The sequence below is a fragment of the Triticum dicoccoides genome, chromosome 4B (genome assembly GCF_002162155.2).
Source record: "Triticum dicoccoides isolate Atlit2015 ecotype Zavitan chromosome 4B, WEW_v2.0, whole genome shotgun sequence".
NCBI classification, from domain to species: Eukaryota; Viridiplantae; Streptophyta; class Magnoliopsida; order Poales; family Poaceae; genus Triticum; species Triticum dicoccoides.
The window spans coordinates 657191613-657217550 of NC_041387.1; the positions used below are offsets into that span (position 1 = coordinate 657191613).

The window sequence follows — 25938 nt, forward strand, 5'->3', positions numbered from 1 at the left end:
CACATCGATGTCGCACTCGTCCTCTTCCTACAGCATGCAGTCGTCCGGCACTCGTGGTCGAGGGGGAAGTCGTCCAGGTCGATGCCGACCTGATCACGCATGAAGGCCACCTGGTCGGGATCATAGCGAACGGCCGGCATGAACGCCCCGCGGCCATCCTGGCTTTGTGTCTCCTCGGGATCGTAGCTAGCGGCCGGCGCACCGCCCTCGAAGATGAGGTTCTGCATGTAGTCCTCGTCGACAGCGGACGACATTTCCTCGAATAGGTTGCCGACGTCCGGGAGCATGCCGCCCGGTGTCTGCCGGGCGCATTTCCTCGAGCCGCCGGATGACGAGCCACCGGCCTCCGGGGTGGCGTTGAGGTCGATGGGCGCGGGCGCGGGCGTCGAAGGCGCGACCACGCTCACGTCGGGCGAGCACTCCCCGGAGAGGTGGTAGGCCTGCGGGTAAACGTGGAAGCCGGGGATCGGGTTGCAAGCCGACGCGCGGGGCGAGTCGGGCAGCACCATCCGACGAAACATTGATGAGCCGGTGCTGGCCGCGGCGACGGCAGCTTGGACGAGGCCATCCTGGCTAGGGTTTAACCCTAGCATGTAGAGTGCCCCCCTGTTGCCGCCGCGATGCGGGCGTTGGTGGCCTCCTGCTGCGCGGCGGCGATGACGGCGGCCTCATTCCTCGCGTCCGCGGCGTGCCTTCGGCCCTTCCTCTTGGCCGACTTGCGTTCCCGCTGTTCGGGCGTCAGCGCCTTCTTTAGCTTGGTCCTGGCAACCGTCTTGCGCGGGGCACGAGGCTTGCCTTTCCCAAAGGGGGCGGTGGCGCCGGATGAGGCGAGGGAGGCGAGGCCGGCGGCGGCGTCGAGGTCGATGGCGTCGTCCATGGCTGGTTGGGGCGGGAGCGCGCGCAGGCGGCATTGTTTTTGGGGGGAAATGGGGGGAAATGGTGGTGGCTGCAACCGACCGGCGGGCCCGGGAAGAGGAGTAGGCGCGCGCGTCCGTCTCGTGTCCGTGCCGACGCAAATCCGGCTCAAAAATGGGTCGGGAATGGATCGCCATGCGGATGCCAAGCGGAGACGCGTCCGTTTGGGTCGCTGCGTTGGGCCGCCTTTTTTGTCCGCACCGACCCAAACGGACGGTGGGGGACGAAATGGGTCACCCCATTGAGTTGATCTAACCATCTTGGTTTGTGCCACATGTGTGTAATGTGGTATGTCAAGGCAAAATGCACCATTGATTCGATCTTCGAAACACCAAATGATCTTCCAATGGTAGACTATTTCGTAGAGATGAACGCCGATGGTTAAATTTCTACTCTATGTTTCTCGAGGAAATTATCCAAGAGGTGAGCATGGATATCATCATTCCAATAGGTGAGCATGAATATCATCACCATGTCAAGAAATTGTTTGCCCACAATATCATGATTGAGGGGCTCCTTAAAAAAACAGGTTCATGAATTTTCCATCATGCTACCAGTTTATTTGTGATCTTCACATCGGGGCGGAGGACGTGGGTGAGCTCAATCTCGTTGGTGCAGAGGAGGCGGAGCACACCGGACATAGTTATAGCCGACGAGCTGGAGCGAAAGGTGGAGATCGAGGTCAAAGCTAGAGCACGAGGTCGAGGTGGGAACGACAAGATTCACATACTAGGGGTGGCCGGGCAAGCCGAGATGTTGACATGGCTGATATGCATGATGGTGGGATGTGCTTTGGGCCTAGCACAAAGGGATGCGGCTTAAGTAGCGGCAACGTTGTAGGTAGAGAGGGAGAGGCAAAACCTGCGAGGTAGACGGGGAGGAGAACCCATAGGGCCTAGGAGAGGGAAAAAATGGGTGAGCAGAGGCGGAGGATGGAAAAAATTTAAGGTGTGGCAAACTTTGAAGTAAAAAAAACTTCATGTTGCATACCTCGGTCTTGAGGATTTTCAAGGAGTTGACTATGAAAAGATGTTTGCATCTGTTGCTCGACTCGAGACGGCGAGGTTGCTCCTAGCTATGGCAGCACAAGAGGATTGAAAGGTTTTTATATGAATGTTAAATCTACTTTCCTCAACAATGATCCCATAGAAGAAATGTACGGGGAACAACTTCTTGGTTATGAGAAAAAAAGATAAAGAAGAGAAAATTTGCAAGCTCAACAAGGCACTATATGTTAATGTATAAGGCCAACTCCACCACGCGACCCCAAACGGACGTTTGTTTTGTCAGTCCGTTTGGGTAGGGCAATGGGGTCGTGTCCGGGCCTGTCCTGGGATGCGGTGGTCGTGCGCCCAGCGCGCGGCCGCATCCATTTGCCCCATACCGTCCGTCAGGGCCTAAAATGACCATATTTTCATATGAAAACAAGTTTGCAGTTCCAAATATTAATTGTTTGAAAATTAAAATAGTTTTACAACCCAATCGAAATTGTCTCTAATAAAGATAGTTTTACAACCAAATCGAAATTGTCTTGAATGAACATAAAATGAACCAATACATCTATCGGTTGCCAATATGCTCCCACACGTGCTAAACCAAGTCATTTTGAAGAGCCTTATGAGTATGCCAATCACGCAGATCACGATGGAACTGGACAAACTGATCAAACGTGGCCGGTTCTTGGTGCAGGGACTCAACATTGTCACCTTGAAAATCAAATCTGGTCGAAGATACTGTCATCCCGCTCGTCCTCGACGATCATGTTGTGCATGATTACACAAGCAGTCATCACCTCCCAAAGCTTCCTTTCATCCCATGACAGTGCAGGGCATCGAACGATGCCCCATCGGGATTGAAGCACACCAAAAGCACGTTCCACATCTTTTCTAGCACTCTCTTGCATTTGGGCAAATCTCTTTCTCTTCTCACCTTGGGGCTTCGAGATTGTCTTCACAAAAGTTGACCACTTAGGATATATAGCATCAGCTAGATAGTATCCTTTGTTGTACTGGTGACCGTTGATCTCAAAGTTGATAGGTGGGGAGCGGCCTTCTGCAAGCCTCGCGAAGATTGGAGAACGTTGCAGCACGTTGATATCATTGTGAGAACCTGCCATGCCGAAGAAAGAATGCCATATCCAAAGATCCTGCGATGCCACCACTTCTAATATGACAGTGCACTCGTTGACATGCCCCTTGTACTGGCCCTGCCAAGCAAATGGACAGTTCTTCCACTCCCTATGCATACAATCTATGCTGCCAAGCATGCCTGGAAAGCCTCTAGCTGCGTTGGTTGCCAACAATCTCTCTGTATCAGCGGCAGTTGGCTGCCTCAAGTACTCTGGGCCAAACACCTCAATCACAGCCTGGCAGAACTTGTACATTGACATCAGACATGTTGTCTCGCTCATACGCACGTACTCATCCACCAGATCGCCTGGAACTCCATACGCAAGCATGCGGACGGCCGCGGTGCATTTTTGGTTAGAGGAGAACCCAAGCTTGCCAAGGGCATCCGTCTTGCACTCGAAGTATGGGTCATGAGCAACCTCTCCCTCTCGGATACGATTGAACACATGCCTTGCCATTCGAAAACGGCGAATGAATTTATCCAGCTTGAAGAGCGGTTTGTTGGAAAAGTAATCGGCATAGAGCAGGGCGTGGCCTCTCTTCCTGTTGCGGTTCAGGTTGGGAGCACGGCCAGGGACTAACCCCCTGTACCGAGGAAGCTGCCGTTGAATGTGGTCGTGAACGACTAGTGCAGGAACCACAAGATCTTCATCATCCAACGACGAATCGTCCGATGAACAAACGAAGTGGTGGAAGAAGAACTCATCTCCACTGTCCATACCTTTGTGTGTCAAAATGTCGAACACCTTGCGGTCGTGGTGGCGAAGAGGCCGCGATGATCACCTGGATGCAGCAAGGGTGGTTGTCGGCCGGCTATTGGCTGCTCTGGAGCCGTCGGAAGCTGCCGCGGCCGCCGTGGTACGTCGCCGATGGTAGTGTCTCCTATGCTTCCGGCAAAGACGGCGACGGCCAAACCTCCTCCGATCGACGGCCAAAACTACGACGAAAGCGTGGGCGTAGTGGTGGCCATGTCTACACGTGGTTTTGTTGATTCTGACCCATCTCGTGGACTATTACTCAACATTTTGGGGTTCCAAAGCAATTTCCATGGTTGGTGAACCGTGCGCTTACGTCTTGGTCATCAACAATCACAGTTTTGGCCGATTCGGCCCTGTTTCATGGACTATTACTCATTGTTTTAGGGTCCCAGAGCCATTTCCACGATTGACGTACCCCAGGGTGCGTTTCGTGTCGTTAACCAGCAATCCTAGTTTTGTTTGATCATGGGCTCTTTCATGGACTATTACTCACTGTTTTGGGTTCCCAAAGTGATTTCCATGGTTGTTGAACCCCAAGGGCTGCTTACGTGTTGGTCGTCAAGACTCGCAGTTTCGGCCGATTCTGGCCCGTTTCTTGGACTATTACTCAGCTTTGGGATCCCGAAGTGATTTCCATGATAGACGAACCCCGGGGTGTGTTTACGTGTCGGTCATCAACACTCACAGTTTTAGCCAATTCTGACCCGTTTCATGGACTATTACTCACAGTTTTGGGGTCCCAAAGCAATTTCCATAGTTGCTGAACTCCAAGGTGCGCTTACCTGTCGGTCATCAACACTCACAATTTTGGTCGATTCTGGCCCGTTTCGTGGACTATTACTCACTGTTTTAGGGTCCCTGAGTGATTTTCACAATTAACAAACCCCGGGATGTGTTCATGTGTCGGTCATCAACACTCACAATTTTGGTTGATTCTGGTCGGTCTCGAGCACTATTACTCATCGTTTGGGGGTGCAAGAGCGATTTCCACAATTAACGAACCCCACTGTGCATTTATGTGTCGGTCATCAACACTCGCGGTTTTTGCCGATTCTGCCCTGTTTCATGGACTATTACTCATTATTTTGGGGTCCTAGAGCGATTTCCATGATTGACGTACCCTGGGGTGCGTTTATGTCTCGTTCACCAGCAATCCTAGTTCTGTTTGATTCTGGGCTCTTTCATGGACTATTACTCACCTTTTTGGGGTCCCAGAGCTATTTGCACGATTGACGATCCCCAAGTTGTGTTTATGTGTCCGTCATCAACACTCATAGTTTTAGCCAATTCTGAACCATTTCGTGGACTATTACTTACCGTTTTGGTGTCCGAAAGCGATTTCCATAGTTATTGAACCCCAAGTTGGGCTTACGTGTCGGTCATCAACACTCACAATTTTGGCCCATTCTGGCCTGTTTCGTGGACTATTACTCACTGTTTTGGGGTGCTGGTGTGATATCCATGCATGATTAATGAACCCCGAGGTGTGTTTACGTGTCGGTCATCAACACTCACAGTTTTGGCTGATTCTGGGCCGTTTCGTGGATTATTATTAGCTGTTTTGGGGTCTTGGAGTGATTTCCACGATTAACGAGCCCCGTGGTGCGTTTACGTGTCGGTCATCAGCACTCACGATTTTTGCCGATTCTGCCCTGTTTCATGGACTATTACTCATTGTTCTGGGGTCCCAGAGCGATTGCCACGATTGACATACCCCGGGGTGCGTTTACGTGTCGTTCACCAGCAATCCTAGTTTTGTTCAATTCTGGGCTCTTTCATGGACTATTACTCACCATTTTGGGGTCCTAGAGCTATTTCCACCATTGACGATCCTCAGGGTGTGTTTATGTGTCCGTCGTCAACACTCACAATTTTGCCCAATTCTGGCCCGTTTCATGGACTATTACTCACCGTTTTGGGGTCCCTAAGCGATTTCCATAGTTGTTGAACCCCAAGGTGCGCTCATGTGTCGGTCATGAACACTCATAATTTTGGCCGATTCTGGCCCGTTTTGTGGACTATTACGTACCGTTTTTGGGGTCCATGAGTGATTTCCACGATTAACGAAGCCCAGGATGTGTTTACGTGTCGGTCATCAACACTCACAATTTTTGTTGATTCTGGTCTGTTTCGAGCACTATTACTCGTCGTTTTGGGTCCCCGAAGCAATTTCCATAGTTGTTGAACCCCAAGGTGCGTTTACATGTCGGTCATCAACACTCACGGTTTTGTTGATTCAAACCCGTCTCATGGACTATTACTCACCATTTTGGGGTTCCAAAGTGATTTCCATGGTTGGTGAACCCCAAGGTGCGCTTACGTCTCGGTCATCAACAATCGCAGTTTTGGCAGATTCTGCCCTGTTTCATGGACTATTACTCATTGTTTTGGGGTCCAAGAGCCATTTCCACGATTGGCGTACCCCGGGGTGCTTTTCGTGTCGTTCACTAGCAATCCTAGTTTTGTTCGATCCTGGACTCTTTCATGGACTATTACTCACCATTTTGGGTTCCCAAAGTGATTTCCATGGTTGTTGAACCCCAAGCGGTGCTTACGTGTTGGTCGTCAATACTCGCAGTTTCGGCCGATTCTGGCCCGTTTCTTGGACTATTACTCAATTTTGGGGTCCCGAAGTGATTTCCACGATTGACGAACCTTGGGGTGCGTTTACGTGTCGGTCGTCAACACTCACAGTTTTGGCCAATTCTGACCCATTTCATGTACTATTACTCACCGTTTTGGGGTCCCGAAGCAATTTCCATAGTTGTTTAACCCCAAGATGCTCTTATGTGTCGATCATCAACACTCACAGGCCGATTTTAGCCCATTTCGTGGACTATTACTCACAGTTTTAGGGCCCCTGAGTGATTTTCATGATTGACAAACCCCGGGATGTGTTTACGTGTTGGTCATCAACACTCACAATTTTGGTTGATTCTGGTCCATTTTGGACTATTACTCGCCGTTTTGGGGTCCCGGAGTGATTTCCATGATTAACGTACCCCTAGGTGCCTTTACGTGTCGGTCATCAACACTTGCGGTTTATGTCGATTCTGACCCTTTTCATGGACTATTACTCACCATTTTGGGCTCCCGGAGCAATTTCTTTGGTTGTTGAGCCCCAAGGTGCTCTTACGTGACGGTCATAAAAAATATCAGTTTTGGTCGATTGTGGCCTATTTCATGGACTATTACTCATTGTTTTGGGGTCCCGGAGCGATTTTCATGATTGACGTACCACGTGGTGCTTTTACATGTCGGCTATCAACACTTACAATTTGGGCCGATTCTGGCCTGTTTCTTGGGCTATTACTCAGTTTTTGGGTCCCGGAGTGATTTCTACGACTAACGAACCCTGGGGTGCATTTACGTGTCGATCATCAACACTCACAAATTTTGCCGATTCTGGTCTGCTTCGTGCACTATTACTCGCCGTTTTGGGGTCCCAGAGCGATTTCCACGTTTGAAGATCCCCGGGGAGCGTTTACGTGTCTGTCATAAACACTCATAGTTTTGGCCAATTCCGACCCGTTTCATGACTATTACTCACCGTTTTTGGGCGTCGAAGCGATTTCCATAATTGTTGAACCTTATGGTGCGCTGACGTGTCCGTCATCAAAACTCACAATTTTGGCTTATTCTTTTCCGTTTCGAGCACTTGTACACATCATTTTGGGGTGCGAGAGTGATTTCCCCGATTGACGATCCTCGGGGTGCGTTTACATGTTCGTCGTCAACACTCATAGTTTTGGCCAATTCTGACCCATTTAGTGAACTATTACTCTGTTTTTGTCGATTTTGACCCGTCTCGTGGACTATTACTCACCGTTTTGTGGTCCCGAAGCGATTTCCATAATTGTTGAACCACAAGGTGCACTTACGTGTTGGTCATCAACACTCACAGTTTTGGCAGATTCTGACCCATTTCATGGACTATTACTCACTATTTTGGGGTCCCAGAGTGATTTCCATGATTCACGAACCCCAGGTGCGTTTACGTGTCGGTCATCAACGCTCACTGTTTTGGTCAATTTTGACCCATCTCGTGGACTATTACTCACCGTTTTGGGGTCCCAAAGCGATTGGCATGGTTGTTGAACACCAAGGTGCGCGTACGTGTCGATGATCAACAATCGCAGTTTTGGCCGGTTCTGTCCTGTTTCATGGACTATTACTCATTGTTTTGGGGTCCCGGAGCGTATTCCAGGATTGACCTACCCTGGGGTGTGTTTACGCACTGTTTTGGCGTCCTAAAGTGATTTGTTCAATTCTAGGCTCTTTCATGGACTATTACGCACTGCTTCGGGGTCCCAAAGTGATTTCCATGGTTGTTAAACCCCAAGGTGTGCTTACGTGTTGGTTGTCAAGACTCGCAGTTTGGGACGATTCTAGTATGTTTCTTGGACTATTACTCGGTTTTGGCGCCCCGAAGTGATTTCCATGATTGATTAACCCCGGGATGCATTTACGTGTTGGTCATCAACACTCACAATTTTGGCCGATTCTGATGCGTTTCAACGTCTTGGGGCCCCTGAGCGATTTCCACTATTAACGATCCCCGGGGTGCATTTACGTGTCGTCGTAATCACTCATAGTTTTGGCTAATTCCGACCCGTTTCATGGACTATTACTCACCGTTTTGGGGTCCCGAAGAAATTTCCATAGTTGTTGAACCCCAAGGTGCGCTTACGTGTCGGTCATTAACACTAACAGTTTTGGCCGATTCTGACCCATTTCATGGACTATTACTCACTGTTTCTGGGTCCCAGAGTGATTTCCACTATTAACGAACCCCAATTTGTGTTTACTTGTCGGTCATCAACACTCACAATTTTGGCTCATTCTGGTCCGTTTCGTGGACTATTAGTCACTGTTTTGGGGTCCCAGAGTGATATCCATGATTAACGATCCCCGGGGTGCGTTTACATGTCGGTCATCAACACTCACAGCTTCGGCTGATTCTGGGCCGTTTCGTGGACTATTACTAGCTGTTTTGGGGTCTCGGAGTGATTTCCACTATTAACAAACCCCGGGGTATGTTTATGTGTCGGTCATCAACACTCAAAGTTTTTGCCGATTCTGCCCTATTTCATGGACTATTACTCATTGTTTTGTGGTCCCGGAGCGATTTCCACGATTGACGTACCCCGGGGTGCGCTTACATGTTGTTTACCAACAATCCTAGTTTCGTTCGATTCTGGGCTCTTTCATGGACTATTACTCACCGTTTTGGGGTCTCAGAGGTATTTCCAGGATTGACAATCTGAGGGGTGTGTTTATGTGTCCGTCGTCAATACTCACAATTTTGGCCGATTCTGGCCCGTTTCATGGACTATTACTCACCGTTTTGGGGTCCCAAAGCGATTTCCATAGTTGTTGAATCCCAAGGTGCGCTTATGTCTCGGTCATCAACAATCTTAGTTTTGGCCGATTCTGCCCTGTTTCATGGACTATTACTCATTGTTTTGGGGTCCTGGAGCGATTTCCATGATTGATGTATCCTGGGGTGTGTTTACGTGTTGTTCACTAGCAATCCTTGTTTTGTTCGACTCTTGGCTCTTTCATGGACTATTACTCACCGTTTTGGGGTCCCAGAGCTATTTCCACGATTGACGATCCCCGGGGTGCGTTTATGTGTCCGTCTTCAACACTCGCAATTTTGGCCGATTCTGGCCCGTTTCATGGACTATTACCCACCGTTTTGGGGTCCCAAAGCGATTGCCATGGTTGTCGAACCACAAGGTGTGCTTACATGTTGACAATCGCAGTTTGGGCCGATTCTGGCCCGTTTCTTGGTCTATTACTCAGTTTTGGGGTCTCGGAGTGATTTCTACGATTGATGAACCCCGGGGTGCATTTATGTGTCGGCCATCAACACTCACAATTTTGGGACAATTCTGGACCATTTCGTGCACTATTACTCACCGTTTAGGGGTCGCGGAGCGATTTCCACGTTTAAGGATCCCAGGGTGAGTTTACGTGTCCGTCGTCAACACTCACAATTTTGGCCAAGTCTGACCCATTTCATGGACTATTACTCATCGTTTTGGGGTCAATAAGCGATTTCCATAGTTGTTGAACCCTAAGGTGCGCTTACGTGTCGGTCATCACCACTCGTAGTTTTGGCCGATTCTGGCCCGTTTCATGGACTATTACTCGCTGTTTTGGGGTCCCGGAGTGATCCACAGTAGCTCGCCTCGATCCAACGGCCTGTATCCCTCCATCTCATGATCAAATGGCTGAAAATGCATTAAGAGCCAGATCTGACGGCCGAGAATGCCTAAACTCTGAAGAGGCTGGGGCTCTCCCAGTATGTATCTTACGCGATGCATGCAGTAAGAGCAACTCCAACGGGCCGACCCAAACGGACGGCGCATTTGTCCGCCTTTTGTCCGTTTGGGTCGGCCTCCCGTTCGGTGTCCGCCCATTTTTGCATTTGGGTCGGCAATGCGCCCAACGCGCCGACCCATTTCATGTCCGCACTCAACCTTTAAAAAAAGACCCGCGGCCGATCATGCCAGCAGCCATGTCTCATGCAAGCACCATGCCAGCGCCGGCATACAATGCCGACTTCAGAAAATATCACAAAGTTCATGATGTCGCACCCGCCAGCAGGCCACCACACATGCCAGCACACAAAAAAGAGTGAGACTTGAGTTCAACCACGCCATCGCAGCTCCCGCGGTCTTGCCGGCATACAAAAAAGATGACGCTTGCCGCCATAGATCACTCGTCTGCGAACTTGAGCATGTCAGCACGCATCTTCTCGAACCATGGCCTATTCCTTGGCGACACGGTGTTGAGATCCACTTTCATGATCTCCACCCCGGTCATCATGCTCGCGAGAGCCACTTCTTTCGCCTTGGTCTTGGCATTGGCGGCCTCGATCTCTAGCATCTTGGCTTGCTTCTCCGCCTCTAACTCGGACATCTTGGCTTGCTTCTCGTCCAGGTCAAGCCTCCTCCTTTGGATCTCCATGAAAGCGTCCATTTTCTCCACCTTGAAACGCCGGCGCTCTTCCTCCCTTGAGTCCTTCTCATTCATCATGCCGTCCACGCTTGCGATCAAGGCATTGGTGGCCGCATCTCGCTTGTCCTCCTTCTTGGAGTTGGTCTTCCCCGCAGCCATGCCGGCTCGCCCTTGTGACGCCCGGATAATTAAACTACAGTGCTCCTCTGTTACCGATGCCTTGTCACCACTGTTACTCTTGCTAAGCCTCACTGTTTCAAACACAGGTCAAATTCAAATTCCGAAAACAAGTGAAATTCTTATTTCTTCAAACTGTCAAGTAAAAATGTTCGATGGGTTGAATATTCGCTAATTAATTATCATGAATGATTCAACATCATTTGAGGTATTTAATTTCCCTTGGAGATTAAAACAGTTCCAAATCAGTTTTTTCTTATACTTCCCATTTGTGAAAATTCCAAATCAATTCAAACTCCTCCCAAACTTTTTGTGGTAGTGCCAAATATTGTAACGTATTTATGTGGCCAGGTTCCACATTTTTACAAAGACCAATTGGCAGCTCAAAATACTGCAAACTGATTCTGCAACAGAGTAAAAATAAATAAAAAGAAAAGGCCTAACTACTTTGGGATAACGGGCTCTAGTGCCCTTATGCACTTTGGCCCGTCTAACAACATTGGACCAGCCCACCTCCACCTCATCCCCAACCTCGCTACAGGACGCGGGGGGATCATGGCGGCCATCCCATGGCGCCCCTAGTCCCATGGCAGCCATCCCTGCTCCCTCCCTGTGGTTAAGAGGACGCCTCGCCCTCTGCCCTCCCTTGCCGAACCCTAGCCGCCTCTCCTTCCTCTCCCCCGTGCTGCGACCTCCTCTGCTCGCCCTACCCGAGCGACACCGTCGCCATGCCGCCTCCACAGACGCGGCCACCGGCCTCCCCAAGCCCTGAGACCACGACCAAGAGGACAACCACGGTCAACTTCGTACATCCCAAGCATCAAATCGAGCGGAGCCGCACCGAATCGCCGCCATCGAGCTGGTCCTTGAACTTCCGCACCGACTACTGCCGCTGTCGATTCGCCTCCCCCCCGGATCATCATCTGCCTCGGCTCGCCGTCGTCTTCTTCACCGCCGACACCCGCTGCGGCTACTAAGCCCCCCACCGGGCCATCGTGCGCCTCCCCGGTGAGCACCGCACGTCCTCCCCCTCTCCCCTACTCCCTTCGTCCCCGTAGCCCGTTAGCCCCCATGGCCGTAGTCTTCGCCGCTCCGATTCGTCGCCTCCAAGCCGTCCCTGGCCCCCTCGACCTCACCATCGAGATCGTGGGGAACCTCTTGTCTGATTCCTGCTTTTCCCGGCCTCGATCCGTGCACCTCTGCACCATTGCTCGCCATAGCCGTGCCCGGTTCCCGCCGTCGTCGCGCCCGGGCCACACCCCGCTTCAGCCCGGCGCCGCAGCCCTCCAGCCCCGTCGTGCCCCTACGTATCTATAATTTTTGATTGTTCCATGCTATTATATTACCCCTTTTGGATGTTTATGGGCTTTATTTTACACATTTATATCATTTTTAGGACTAACCTACTAACCGAAGGCCCAGCCCATATTGCTGTTTTTTTGCCTATTTCAGTATTTCGAAGAAAAGGAATATCAAATGGAGTCCAAACGGAATGAAACCTTCGGGAGCGTGATTTTTGGAACGAACATGATCCGAAGAGCTTGGAGTGCAAGTCAAGAAGCTTCCGAGGGCCCCACGAGATAGGGCCCCCCCGTAGGGCGCGCCCCCCTATCTCGTGGGCCCCTCGGGCGGCCACCGACGTACTTCTTCCTCCTAGATATACCTACGTACCCCGAAAACATCCAGGAGCACCACGAAACACAATTTCCACCGTCGTAACCTTCTGTATCCGCGAGATCCCATCTTGGAGCCTTCGCCAGCACTCTGCCGGAGGGGGAATCGACCACGAAGGGCCTCTACATCAACATCCTTGCCCCTCCGATGAGTTGTGAGTAGTTTACCACAGACCTACGGGTCCATAGTTATTAGCTAGATGGCTTCTTCTCTCTTTTTGGATCTCAATACAATGTTCTCCCCCTCTCTTGTGGAGATCTATTCGATGTAAACTCTTTTTGTGGTGTGTTTGTCGAGATCCGATGAATTGTGGGTTTATGATCAAGTTTATCTATGAATAATATTTGAATCTTCTCTGAATTCTTTTATGTATGATTGAGTTATCTTTGCAAGTCTCTTCGAATTATCAGTTTGGTTTGGCCTACTAGATTGGTCTTTCTTACCATGGGAGAAGTGCTTAGCTTTGGGTTCAATCTTGCGGTGTCCTTACCCAGTGACGGAAAGGGTTGCAAGGCACGTATTGTATTGTTTCCATCGAGGATAACAAGATGGGGTTTATATCATATTGCATGTGTTTATCCCTCTACATCATGTCATCTTGCTTAATGCGTTACTCTGTTCTTATGAACTTAATACTCTAGATGCAGGCAGGAGTCGGTCGATGTGTGGAGTAATAGTAGTAGATGCAGGCAGGAGTCGGTCTACTTGTTATGGACGTGATGCCTATATGCATGATCATGCCTAGATAATATCATAACTATGCGCTTTTCTATCAATTGCTCGACAGTAATTTGTTCACCCACCGTAATACTTATGCTATCTTGAGAGAAGCCTCTAGTGAAACCTATGGCCCCCGAGTCTATCTCTTATCATATTTGCTTTCAACATACCTTTATTTGCATCTTTACTTTTTGCATTTATATCATAAAATACCAAAAATATATTTATCTTATCATACTATCTTTATTAGATCTCACTTTCGCAAGTGGCCGTGGAGGGATTGACAACCCCTTTATTGTCTTGGTTGCGAGTTGTTAGTTTGTTTGTGTATGTGCGTGGGACTTTTGAGGAGCCTCCTACTGGATTGATACCTTGGTTCTCAAAACTGAGGTAAATACTTATGCTACACTTTGCTGCATCACCCTCTCCTCTTCAAGGAAAACCACACCCCGCTTCAGCCCGACGCCGCAGCCCTCGAGCCCCGCCGCGCCCCGCGCGGCCTCCGTCGCGCCGCGCCCTGCCGGCCCCCTTGCCGCTCTAGCCGGCGCCCTATAGCCACGGCTACCCTGCCGGCGCCCCGCGGCCTGGCGCTCTCCCCTGGGCTCGTGCCCAAGCGGGCTAGCGCCCCAGCACCCGCACCCGCTCCGTTAAACGCCCGCTCTTGTGTCCAGATGGGCCAGTGCCAGCAGGGCCCCACCGGCCCCCTTTTTCTTAAAAAACAATTAATTAATTAGTTAAATAATTAATTAAAATGCTAATTAACTTAATTAACTAGGGATTAATTAGCCTAATCACCGGATTAGTTAAAACTAAGATTTAATTAACTAGACCTAGCCTATGACAGGGGGGACATCCCCTGTTGACCAGTCAAACGTTGACTGGTCAACCGGGACCCCCTAGCCCACCTCGTCAGCCACTGGGTACACTTTTGTGTACACTGTGCTGGGTGCGCCTAGCTTTTTAGCTTTTATTTTCGAATTAAATTAAATTGCAGAATATTGTTTAAAACTTTGAAAATTCTTATCAAATAAACCGTAGCTCGGATGAAAAACTTTTCTACATGAAAGTTGCTCAGAACGACGAGACGAATCTGAATACGTGGTATGTTCGCCCGCCACACATCCCTAGCATAGCAAACATGCAACCTTTCCCCTCTGGTTCATTTGTGTGACAGACGTCCGGAACCGGGAAAACTTTCCCAGATGTTTCCCCCTTCGCCAGTACCACCTAGCGCCGCATTAGAACACGTCTAGCTCTGCCTGTTGTCCTGTTATGCTCTTGATTGCTATGTATTTACTGTTTTCTCCCCCCTCTTCTCTTCGGTAGACCCCGTGACGGCTGCCGATGCCGCTGTGATCGACTACGTCGACGACGACCCCTCCTTCTCGCCTGAGCAACCAGGCAAGCCCCCCCCCTTGATCATCCCGATATCGCTCATTCTATTCCCTCATGCTTGCATTAGATTTTTGCTACTGTATTTGATTGCTCCTATTCTGATGCATAGCCTGCTTTTGTACCTGCTTATTGTTACCTACCTGCTTATCCTAAACTTCTTAGTATAGGTTGGCTAGTGATCCATCAGTGACCCCCTCTTGTCTTTGTTGCCCCTGCTTCATCATCGACGCCTCGATCAGCATGATCGACGACCAGAGCCCGACACCTCACATCACATCATGCCCCTTTTGTTGCTCGACTCTGTAGAGCTACTATCGAGTGCCGAGGGTGATCCCTCATAACGCACTCCTGATGATAATTCTGTAGTGTAGCTATTCGGTCGTGGTCATCCAGGGTGATTTCCTCTTTCACCATTCCTGATACGGCTCTGTCGTTCAACACCTCAAGTGTGAACCTCGAGGGTGGTCCCTCTTACGTTCACCTTGATGATTACATTGAGTGGCATCCACCGGGGGTGATTCCTAGGGTTTTCCCCTTGATGTTTGGACACACGGTTACCTTGACTTTACTTGAGACCTTGGTGAAAGTCGGGCGGGCCCGGAGAGCACCCGCAAGATGGTTACGTGGCACGGCCGGGCATTCTAGGCCCTTGTCGTAAGTCCAGAGACGGGGCGACGGGGTCACTTTCGATTGTGAGTCTCTGCTCGTCTCCGCAAGCTAATAATACACTATGGTTTGGGTATTTGTTCTGAGTTGGCCTCTGGCCTTTACGCACTAACCACCACGCGAGAATATATATGGGCCTCGACGTCGCAGTATCAGCCGAAGCTTTGTCAGACATCAGTTCAGCAGTGCGGCACGGTCGGATCATGCTGGCCATCCGAGGCAGTGCTGGTATCCACCCTGCTCGCAACGACCCGGAGTGCTGCGGGCGATGGGCCCAAGACCCCGAAGTGCTTAGGATGTAGACCGGTGGGGACCTCTTTGTTGAGCCTAGGTAGGGCTGCGACGTGTTGATCTTACGAGGGCGGGCATTGACCCCAAAAAGGTGTGTCCAGCCAGAGTGATCGAGCGTGTTGGGTAGCGTGGTGCACCCCTGCAGGGAAGTTATATATTCGAATACCGTGTCCATGGTAATGGACGTTCAGACTTATATACTGATCTTATACAACTATAAATGGATACTTGAGATATGTGGCTCCGGGATTGCTTTCTCGCAAGGAGTCGAGGAAGGATCTCTGGGCATTAATGTTACAATATGTTTGTTAAATATTAAACTGCTATTCTTTACTCTTCTACATGCTCCAAGATGCTTGGAGCTGCTTGAAGATGCTAGTCTTCGATAGGCTAGGCTTTCCCCCTCTATTCTGGCATTCTGCAGTTCAGTCCACAGATACAACCCTTCCATTTAATACAAATGCATACTTAGTATAGATCTGATGCTTGCGAGTACTTTGGATGAGTACTCACGGTTCCTTTGCTACCCCCTTTTCCCCCTTCTTTCTTCTTTCCGGATGTTGCAACCAGATGGTGGATCCATGGAGCCAGATGCCACTGCCGACGGATAATGCTACGTGAAGACCGCCGACGACCAAGAGTAGTTAGGAGGTCCCAGGCAGGAGGCCTTGCCTCTTCGATCGTGTTGCTTTTGTGCTAGCCTTCTTAAGGCATCCTTGTTTAACTTACATATGTACTCAGATATTGTTGCTTCCGCTGACTCTTGTGTATCGAGCTTGTATTCGATCCCTCGAGCCCCCCCCCCCTGGCTTGTAATATAAAGCTTGTATTATTTTGATTTGTGTCTAGAGTTGTGTTGTGATATCTTCCCGTGAGTCCCTGATCTTGATCGTACACATTTGCGTGTATAATTAGTGTACGATTGAATCGGGGGCGTCACAGCCCTTCCCAACATCCTCCACGGCTTTCTTCCCCCCACGCGCCTTGAGTGCGGCATATTGCGTCTTGAACTTCTCCTCGTCCTTGATGACCCGATAGCAATGGGAGAGGTTGAAGCACTTGCCATTGTGTTGAACCTTGAATGCCTCCAAAGCTTGAAATGCCTAGAAAATGTTTCCATGCAAGCATATGGGCAAGTGATATGCAAATGAACACGCAAAGGATGAACTTGATGACACAAAAGAGGGCGGCTTGCTAGCATACCTTGTCTTGCTTGCCGATGCCGCTCACAGGGCGGGCCTTGACACTCTCAAGAGTGGCGCAAAACTTGTTGCACTCTTGTTGGATCACCCTCCACCGCTTGGAAATGGAGATCCACCCGCGCGTGCTCACAAATTGGTAAGGCGGAAACTTCTTGCGCTCATGAAACGCTCGGTGGACACGAATCCAAAAAGTTGAATGCTTTTGCTCGGCGCCCGTCTTGGTGTCTTTTCCAATGTCTCGCCAACACTCGCCAAGAAGCTTGTCCTCGGCCGCCGTGTACGCCTTCGTGCGCTTGCTCTTGCGCTTCGGCTTAGGACCGGCGGCTTGGTTGGTGAGCTCTTCCTCGAACAAAGGCTCCACATCGATGTCACACTCATCCTCTTCCTCCAGCCCGCAGTCGTCCGGCACTCGTGGTCGAGGGGGAAGCCGTCCAGGTCGATGCCGACCTGATCACGCATGAAGGCCACCTGGTCGGGATCATAGCCAGCGGCCGGCGTGAACGCCCCGCGGCCGTCCTGGCTTTGTGCTCGTCAGGATCGTAGCTAGCGGCCGGCGCACTGCCCTCGAAGATGAGGTTCTGCATGTAGTCCTCGTCGACGGCGGACGACATTTCCTCGAACAGGTTGCCGGCGTCCGGGAGCACGCCGCCCGGCGTCTGCCGGGTGCGTTTCCTCGAGCCGCCGGATGACGAGCCACCGGCCACCCGGGTGGCGTTTAGGTCGATGGGCGCGGGCGCGGGCGTCGAAGGCGCGACCACGCTCACGTCTGGCGAGCACTCCCCAGAGAGGTGGTAGGCCTGCGGGTAGACGTGGAAGCCGGGGATCGGGTTGCAAGCCGACGCGCGGGGCGAGTCGGGCAGCACCATCCGAGGAAACGCCGACGAGCCGGTGCTTGCCGCGGCGACGGTAGCTTGGACGAGGCCACGCTGGCTAGGCATGTAGAGCGCCCCCCTCTTTGCCGCCGCGACGCGGGCGTTGGTGACCTCCTGCTGCGCGGCGGTGACGACGGCGGCCTCATCCGTCGAGTCCGCGGCGTGCCTCCGACCCATCCTCTTGGCCGACTTGCGTGCCCGCTGTTCGGGCGTCAGCGCCTTCTTTAGCTTGGTCCCGGCGACCGTCTTGCGCGGGGCACGAGGCTTGCCTTTCTCGAAGGGGGCGGCGGCGCCGGACGAGGCGAGGGAGGCGAGGCCGGCGGCGGCGTCGAGGTCGATGGCGTCGTCCATGGCTGGTTGGGGCGGGAGCGCACGTGGGCGGCAGTGTTTTTGGGGGAAAATGGGGGGAAATGGTGGTGGCTACAACCGACCGACAGGCCCGGGAAGAGGAGTAGGCGCGCGCGTCCGTCTCGTGTCCGCGCCGACGCAAATCCGGCTCAAAAATGGACCGGGAATGGACCGCCATGCGGATGCCAAGCGGAGACGCGTCTGTTTGGGTCGGCGCGTTGGGCCGCCTTTTCTGTCCGCGCCGACCCAAACGGACGGTGGGGGACAAAATGGGTCACCCCATTGAGTTGCTCTAACCATCTTGGTTTGTGCCACATGTGTGTAATATGGTATGTCAAGGCAAAATGCACCATTCGATTCGATCTTCGAAACACCAAATGATCTTCCAATGGTAGACTATTTCGTAGAGATGAACGCCGATGGTTAAATTTCTAGTCTGTGTTTCTCGAGGAAATTATCCAAGAGGTGAGCATGGATATCATCACTCGAAGAGGTGAGCATGAATATCATCACCATGTCAAGAAATTGTTTGCCCACAACATCATGATTGAGGGACTCCTTAAAAAAAACAGGTTCATGAATTTTCCATCATGCTACCAGTTTATTTGTGATCTTCACATCCGGGCGGAGGACGTGGGTGAGCTCAATCTCGTTGGTGCAGAGGAGGCGGAGCACGCCGGACATAGCTATAGCCGACGAGCTGGAGCGCAAGGTGGAGATCGAGGTCAAAGCTAGAGCACGAGGTCGAGGTGGGAACGACAAGATTCACATACTAGGGGTGGCCAGGCAAGCCGAGATGTCGACATGGCTGATCTGCATGATGGTGGGATGTGCTTTGAGCCTAGCAGGTCAGGACGATGTAGGCGGCACAAAGGGATGCGGCGTAAGTGGCGGCAACGTTGTAGGTGGAGAGGGAGAGGCAAAACCTGCGAGGTAGACGGCGAGGAGAACCCATAGGGCCTAGGAGAGGGAAAAAATGGGTGAGCAGAGGCGGAGAACGGAAAAAATTTAAGGTGTTGCAAACTTTTAAGTAAAAAAAAGTTCATGTTGCATACCTCGGTCTTGATGATTTTCAAGGAGTTGACTATGAAAAGATGTTTGCATCTGTTGCTCGACTCGAGACGGCGAGGTTGCTCCTAGCTATGGCAGCACAAGAGGATTGAAAGGTTTTTATATGAATGTTAAATCTACTTTCCTCAACAATGATCCCATAGAAGAAGTGTACCGGGAACAACTTCTTGGTTATGAGAAAAAAAGATAAAGAAGAGAAAATTTGCAAGCTCAACGTGGCACTATATGTTAATGTATAAGGCCAACTCCACCGCACGACCCCGAACGGACGTCCATTTTGTCCGAATTCTGTCCGTTTGAGTAGGGTAATGGGGTCGTGTCCGGGCCTGTCCTGGGATGCGGTGGCCGTGCGCCCAGCGCGCGGCCGCATCCGTTTGCCCCATCCCGTTCGTCAGGGCCTAAAATGCCCATATTTTCATATGAAAACAAGTTTGCACGTCCAAATATTAATTGTTTGAAATTAAAATAGTTTTACAACCCAATCGAAATTGTCTCTAATAAAGATAATTTTACAACCAAATCGAAATTGTCTTGAATGAACATAAAACGAACCAATACATCTATCGGTTGCCAATATGCTCCCACACGTGCTCAACCAAGTCATTTTGAAGAGTCTTATGAGTATGCCAATCACGCAGCTCACGATGAAACTGGACAAACTGATCAAACATGGCCGGTTCTTGGTGCAGGGGCTCAACATTGTCACCTTGAAAATCAAATCCTTGGTCGAAGATACTGTCATCACGCTCGTCCTCGACGATCATGTTGTGCATGATTACACAAGCAGTCATCACCTCCCAAAGCTTCCTTTCATCCCATGACAGTGCAGGGCATCGAACGATGCCCCATCGGGATTGAAGCACACCAAAAGCATGTTCCACATCTTTTCTAGCACTCTCTTGCATTTGGGCAAATCTCTTTCTCTTCTCACCTTGGGGCTTCGAGATTGTCTTCACAAAAGTTGACCACTTAGGATATATAGCATCAGCTAGATAGTATCCTTTGTTGTACTGGTGACCGTTGATCTCAAAGTTGATAGGTGGGGAGCGGCCTTCTGCAAGCCTCGCGAAGATTGGAGAACGTTGCAGCACGTTGATATCATTGTGAGAACCTGCCATGCCGAAGAAAGAATGCCATATCCAAAGATCCTGCGATGCCACCGCTTCTAATATGACAGTGCACTCGTTGACATGCCCCTTGTACTGGCTCTGCCAACCAAATGGACAGTTCTTCCACTCCCTGTGCATACAATCTATGCTACCAAGCATGCCTGGAAAGCCTCTAGCTGCGTTGGTTGCCAACAATCTCTCTGTATCAGCGGCAGTTGGCTGCCTCAAGTACTCTGGGCCAAACACCTCGATCACAGCCTGGCAGAACTTGTACATTGACATCAGACATGTTATCTCGCTCATACGCACGTACTCATCCACCAGATCGCCTGGAATTCCATACGCAAGCATGCGGACGGTCGCGGTGCATTTTTGGTAAGAGGAGAACCCAAGCTTGCCAAGGGCATCCGTCTTGCACTCGAAGTATGGGTCATGAGCAACCACTCCCTCTCGGATACGATTGAACACATGCCTTGCCATTCGAAAACGGCGAATGAATTTATCCGGCTTGAAGAGCGGTTTGTTGGAAAAGTAATCGGCATAGAGCAGGGCGTGGCCTCTCTTCCTGTTGCGGTTCAGGTTGGGAGCACGGCCAGGGACTGACCCCCTGTACCGAGGAGGCTGCCGTTGAATGTGGTCATGAACGACTAGTGCAGCCACCACAAGATCTTCATCATCCGACGACGAATCATTCGATGAACAAAGGAAGTGGTGGAAGAAGAACTCGTCTCCACTGTCCATACCTTTGTGGTCAAACTGTCGAACACCTTGCGGTCGTGGTGGCGAAGAGGCCGCGATGATCACCTGGACGCAGCAAGGGTGGTTGCCGGCCGGCTACTGGCCGCTCTAGAGCCGTCGGAAGCTGATGCGGCCGCCGTGGTACGTCGCCGGCGGTCGTGTCTCCTCTGCTACCGACAAAGACGGCGACGGCCAAACCTCCTCCGATCGACGGCCAAAACTACGACGAAAGTGCGGGCATGGTGGAGGCCATGTCTACACGTGGTTTGGTATGGACGGCTGGGGGCTGCACCGTGCGGAGGCGGTCGGAGCATAGCGGCGGCGCCGGCGGCGGGGCGGGGCGGGAGAGAGAGGGTCGAAGCGTTGGGAGGGAGGGACTGCTAGTGTCCCCGACAGGCGGGCCACGGGGAGACAAGGGCGTGCGTCGCGGCCGTCCACGCGCATCCGTTTCACCCCAAACCGAGCGCAACTTTGGACCGGGGATGGGTCGAAAACGGACGAATTCCGGACATTTGTCCGTTTGAGACCGTGCGTTAGGCCGCGCTATTCGTCTGTTTTACTCCAAACGAACACATCCGGACAAGATGGGGTCGCGCGGTGGAGTTGGCCTAAGGGCTAGTGACCTAGAGGTCGGAACAAAGTTAGACCTGTCTCAGTTTCAAGAGGTATTCCTTCCAGCTCGTAGTCTATACAAGAAAATCCAAAAGCTCAACCTGCTAGTTGAAGTGTATGTCGACGATCTGGTTATAATCGAAAATAGCATGTTGGTCTATCCCTAGTCGCATAGTCCGTAACGCTTTGAGCACGGTAAGTCGGTTTTGTACTGTCAAAGAAAATATATCCAAAAAGGTACAAATTGCATGCGTCATCAAAAAGTTCTCCTTTCAGTTTTCTGATCGCAAGTTACGAAAAAGTTCTGTCAAGGGCAAACCACCGAGATAATCGATCAGATCGTTGTGCAGCAGAAGATGCAGTTAGACGTGCATGTGCTAGACAGCACATCAATCAAGCTACCTGCTTGTGTTTGTGTGCTTCCTAGCTTTGCATATAGCATGTGCTTGGCAGCTCATCAATTAAGCTGCGTGCTTGTGTACTTTCAATCTGGGTTTGCATATAAATGCCTTGCGCTTGGCTAAGTGTCTAACAAACAATATATTCATAGGTATAAAAAGTTTTTGACATAGAGTCAAGGTGTGGCGGCCGCCACACCTTGCCCCCTGGAGTCCTCCGCCAGCGTGTGAGTGTGACCGACTAGAGGGGAAGAGCTTGTCCTAGAGCCTTTGCGGGATGATGAAGGACAACAAGTTAAGAGGGTATCTCCACCTCAGTCTCCTTAAGACACCCGGGGAAACTAATTGAGAATGGTTTCAGATTATTATTTTTCCTAGAAAGAACATGATTTTATTCATTAAATGAATAAACTTTATCGGATCGACAAAAACTAAACGACATACCGATAAGAAAGATCTTGGATAAAACAAAAAAAAACTACATTAAGGTTTTCTGAAGTTATTGCCTCTAGCTCCATGTTTTGCATAAATAGTCTCTCTCTTTTGACCGTCCTACTCTATTTTTTCCTTGAGGTCCAGTGAGAAAACTACGGAAGGTCAAGCTTGCGCAAGATGGACCGATATCATAGATTCGGAAAAACCACAATGAGCTACCCATCCAAATAGATGAGGACCTAAGATCATTCAATATGTTGTGACAAGAATACAACTTATGAAAGTTCAGAAAAAAAAGAATACAACTTCTGCAAGGCATACTACCAACGCACTGCCCCATTGTGGGAAAAAGATGAGGAACGCTAAAAAAATAAAGTAGGAGTATCAATGATCGGGCCGAACCTGACCTCACACTTATCACGCCAACGCCGATTTGACAAGTTGAATTGCCAAACGGTAACCGTTTAGATCAAGATCCCACGACCAGAGGGACAAAAAGACAACATGATTCCCTATGTGCGATGCGGGCACAATGGCCACACCGGACAAGGTTAAACTCGTGAGACTTTTATTCACACCACGTTATCTTTATCGTCGAAACATTGATACCATGAACACATGGGACTAACATTGAAAAAAAATGTAGACTACCCTCTAACATTGATCATGATTCTTCGTGACTTTTAATGTCAAGTGGTCATCCTAAAGAACCGAGCTTCCCTCCGATGAGGTTTGTCTCGCGTCCCCTTCATACCTTTCGAGAAACTTTATATTGTTCTTCTCAGGTCGGTCGGTCCATGTACTCGAACTGGCTTAGAACTTCATCAAGTTTGGCCTTTAAAAAAACTATACGCACTACATTGTTTGAGTGTCAATGGATGACTCAAAGCCACAAAAAGAAAAAAAAACGTTTTCATCATCTGACAACAAGATAAGATTGCCAGCTCCGTCGGCTGGCCAGAGGTTCGAAAACCGTTGGGCAATGGGAGGGCACGCCTACCCGAATCTCCTCCCTTTTTTCCCCACGACCGGACCCTGCACAGGCGGCATCGCCACCGGCACGGTCAGTTCGTCGTCATGCCGCTACTCCGTCCACTGCCGCCGCACCAGTAAGGTCGTCGTCGGGAGGAGAAGCGCGGCGGCGAGTGTCTCCTGCTCCGCCGCATCCGCGCAGGCGCCGCCGTCGCAGAGCACAATCAAGGTACTGCTACCACATGGCATGGAATTGATTAAGGGGGTCATTCGCTAGCCGCCTACGTTGGAATGTCATGTCTGACGCCATGCTGTTCCCCTGGCGACGTACGTTGGGAATTGATTCAGGTGGTCATCGTCGGCGCGACCAAGAAGATGGGGAGGGCGGCGGTCACGGCGGTGAGCAGGGCGAGGGGGATGGTGCTCGCGGGCGCCACTGACACCCAGTGCATCGGGATGGACGCAGGACAGGTGCGCGCGTGCTTGCTCACCACTCGTTCCCATGTGCTCTGCCTCTGTTGTTCTTCGCCTGTTGTTAGTTGGTACAGTTTGGAAGTGCTGTGTGTTGTTTCTTCAGATAAGTGGCATGGAAGAAGCTCTCGAGATCCCCGTGCTCAATGATCTCACCATGCATGGTCCTGGGCTCCATAGCACAGGTATTAACTTGAGTCTCCATTCGTGGAATGTTGATTCATCTCGTGCTTCCTTTTCGGGTGAGCGCTTCGCTGACGGCAGATTCTGCTACTTGCAGACAAGAGCGGCTGGTGTGGTTGTCGATTTGAGTGAACCTTCATCCGTCTACGACAATGAAGCAGGTAAATTATCTAGTTAACGTACTATGAGCTCCATGGGCATGGGCATGCATCCAGAAGCGCAAGTACAAGTTCAAGTAGGAGTAGCAAATCAAGACTAGTACCTCGAGGAAGTACAATTTCAGAAATCACAACAATTGATAGTAATATATAGATATAACGAGAAAGCTACTTTCCAGTCGGATGGATTTTTGCAACAGATCCAAAGACGTGAAGCTAGTAATCGAAGTCCAGACTAAACTGTTGAGGATTGCTTCACTGGCCAGCTGGACTAACACAACTGTTGGTGCAATTTTATGTTTTTTCTTTGTAGATCTTTAAGGTATTAATAAGGTGAGTCACTTGGCCTGTCGAATGTAACCAAGATTTAATTTGCGTGCGTTTCTTTCATGATTTTAGTACATGTTTATATGAGCAGTGAAACATATTATGTCTTCCTCTAATGACTTTGTGTCTTTCTCTAATGGTTAGGCTCCAACGAGGGAAAACGAGGCATCCTTGCCTTGCGCTATTTGTTCATACACCAAGCAATGAATTTGATTTTCTTTGTAGAAGTTCGGGCTAACCAGATGTGTACTCAAGGGGCGGGAGATATGTGGGTAAAGAAGTTTAATAGGTTGTAATGGATATTTGAGTTCAGAAGGGCCCATTAACCAACTAACCCAACTATATTTTGTGTTCATTAGATAGACAACTAAAGATTTGATAACTTACGTACAAACATCGCGGTATTTTTTGATCTGGGAAAACATTTGTTGAAATATATACTCCGATAACTTATGTGTAAATAACATATGCTATATGCACCGCGGACGTCATAATCTACGTACAAACACCGCGGTAACTTTTGACCCAAGGAAAAAGTTATTAAAAGCATATCCCAGTAACTTATGTGCAAATAAAATGGTAAGAGATGCACCGTACACCTATAACTCACGTACAAACATAGTGTTAACTCTTTGACCCGGTGAAAAGTTGTTGAAAATATACCACCGTTAACTTTTGTGTAAATGGCACGATGAAATACACACTGCGAGCTTGATAACTTACAGACAAACACCATGATAACTTTATCCAAAAAAATTAAGTGTTGAAACTATACCCCCGGTAACTTCTGTGGAAATTGGATGGTAATTTATGCATCGTAGACCTGATAACTCATGTACAAACACTCGAATATCTTTGGCCCGAAAAAAGTTGTTGAATACACACCCTGGTAATGTGTGTATTAATAGCATGGTATACAAAACGCAGTGCTGCCAACTCACGGTTAAACACCATGGTAACTTTTGACCCGCGGAAAAATGTTGTTGTGGACATACCCCAAGTAACTTATGTGTAAATAGCATGATAATTTACCTACCCGCAGAGTTGATAACTCTCGTACAAACACCATGGTAATATTTTGGCCCGGGGAAAAAATTGTTGAAAACATACCTCCGATAACTTGAGTGTAAACAACATGATAACTTTTGATCAGGGAAGAATTCTTGAAAACATACCCACAATCAATTTTGTATAAATGGTGTGGCAATATATATGAACAATAGACCTGATAACTCACACACAAGCACCACGATAACTTTTTGACTCTCGGAAAAAAGTTCTTAAAAAGCATGCTCCGGTAACTCTTTGTGTAAATAGTATGATAACATATGCATATCAGAGATGATAA

The 25938-nt window shown here is 49.8% G+C and overlaps 1 protein-coding gene and 1 pseudogene across 1 annotated transcript; one reads left to right on the plus strand and one right to left on the minus strand.

The window, feature by feature from the left end:
* Positions 1 to 1460: 1460 nt before the first annotated feature.
* LOC119293001 lies at positions 1461 to 21100 on the minus strand. Its single transcript, XM_037571621.1, has 3 exons — positions 20299 to 21100; positions 2880 to 3471; positions 1461 to 1572 (listed from the first exon to the last, which is right to left on the minus strand). Exons 1-3 carry the CDS (start codon positions 21035 to 21037, stop codon positions 1461 to 1463), a joined length of 1443 nt encoding a protein of 480 aa, XP_037427518.1. The 5' UTR covers positions 21038 to 21100.
* Positions 21101 to 23454: 2354 nt separating this feature from the next.
* Positions 23455 to 24961, plus strand: LOC119292105 (annotated as a pseudogene).
* Positions 24962 to 25938: the final 977 nt, after the last annotated feature.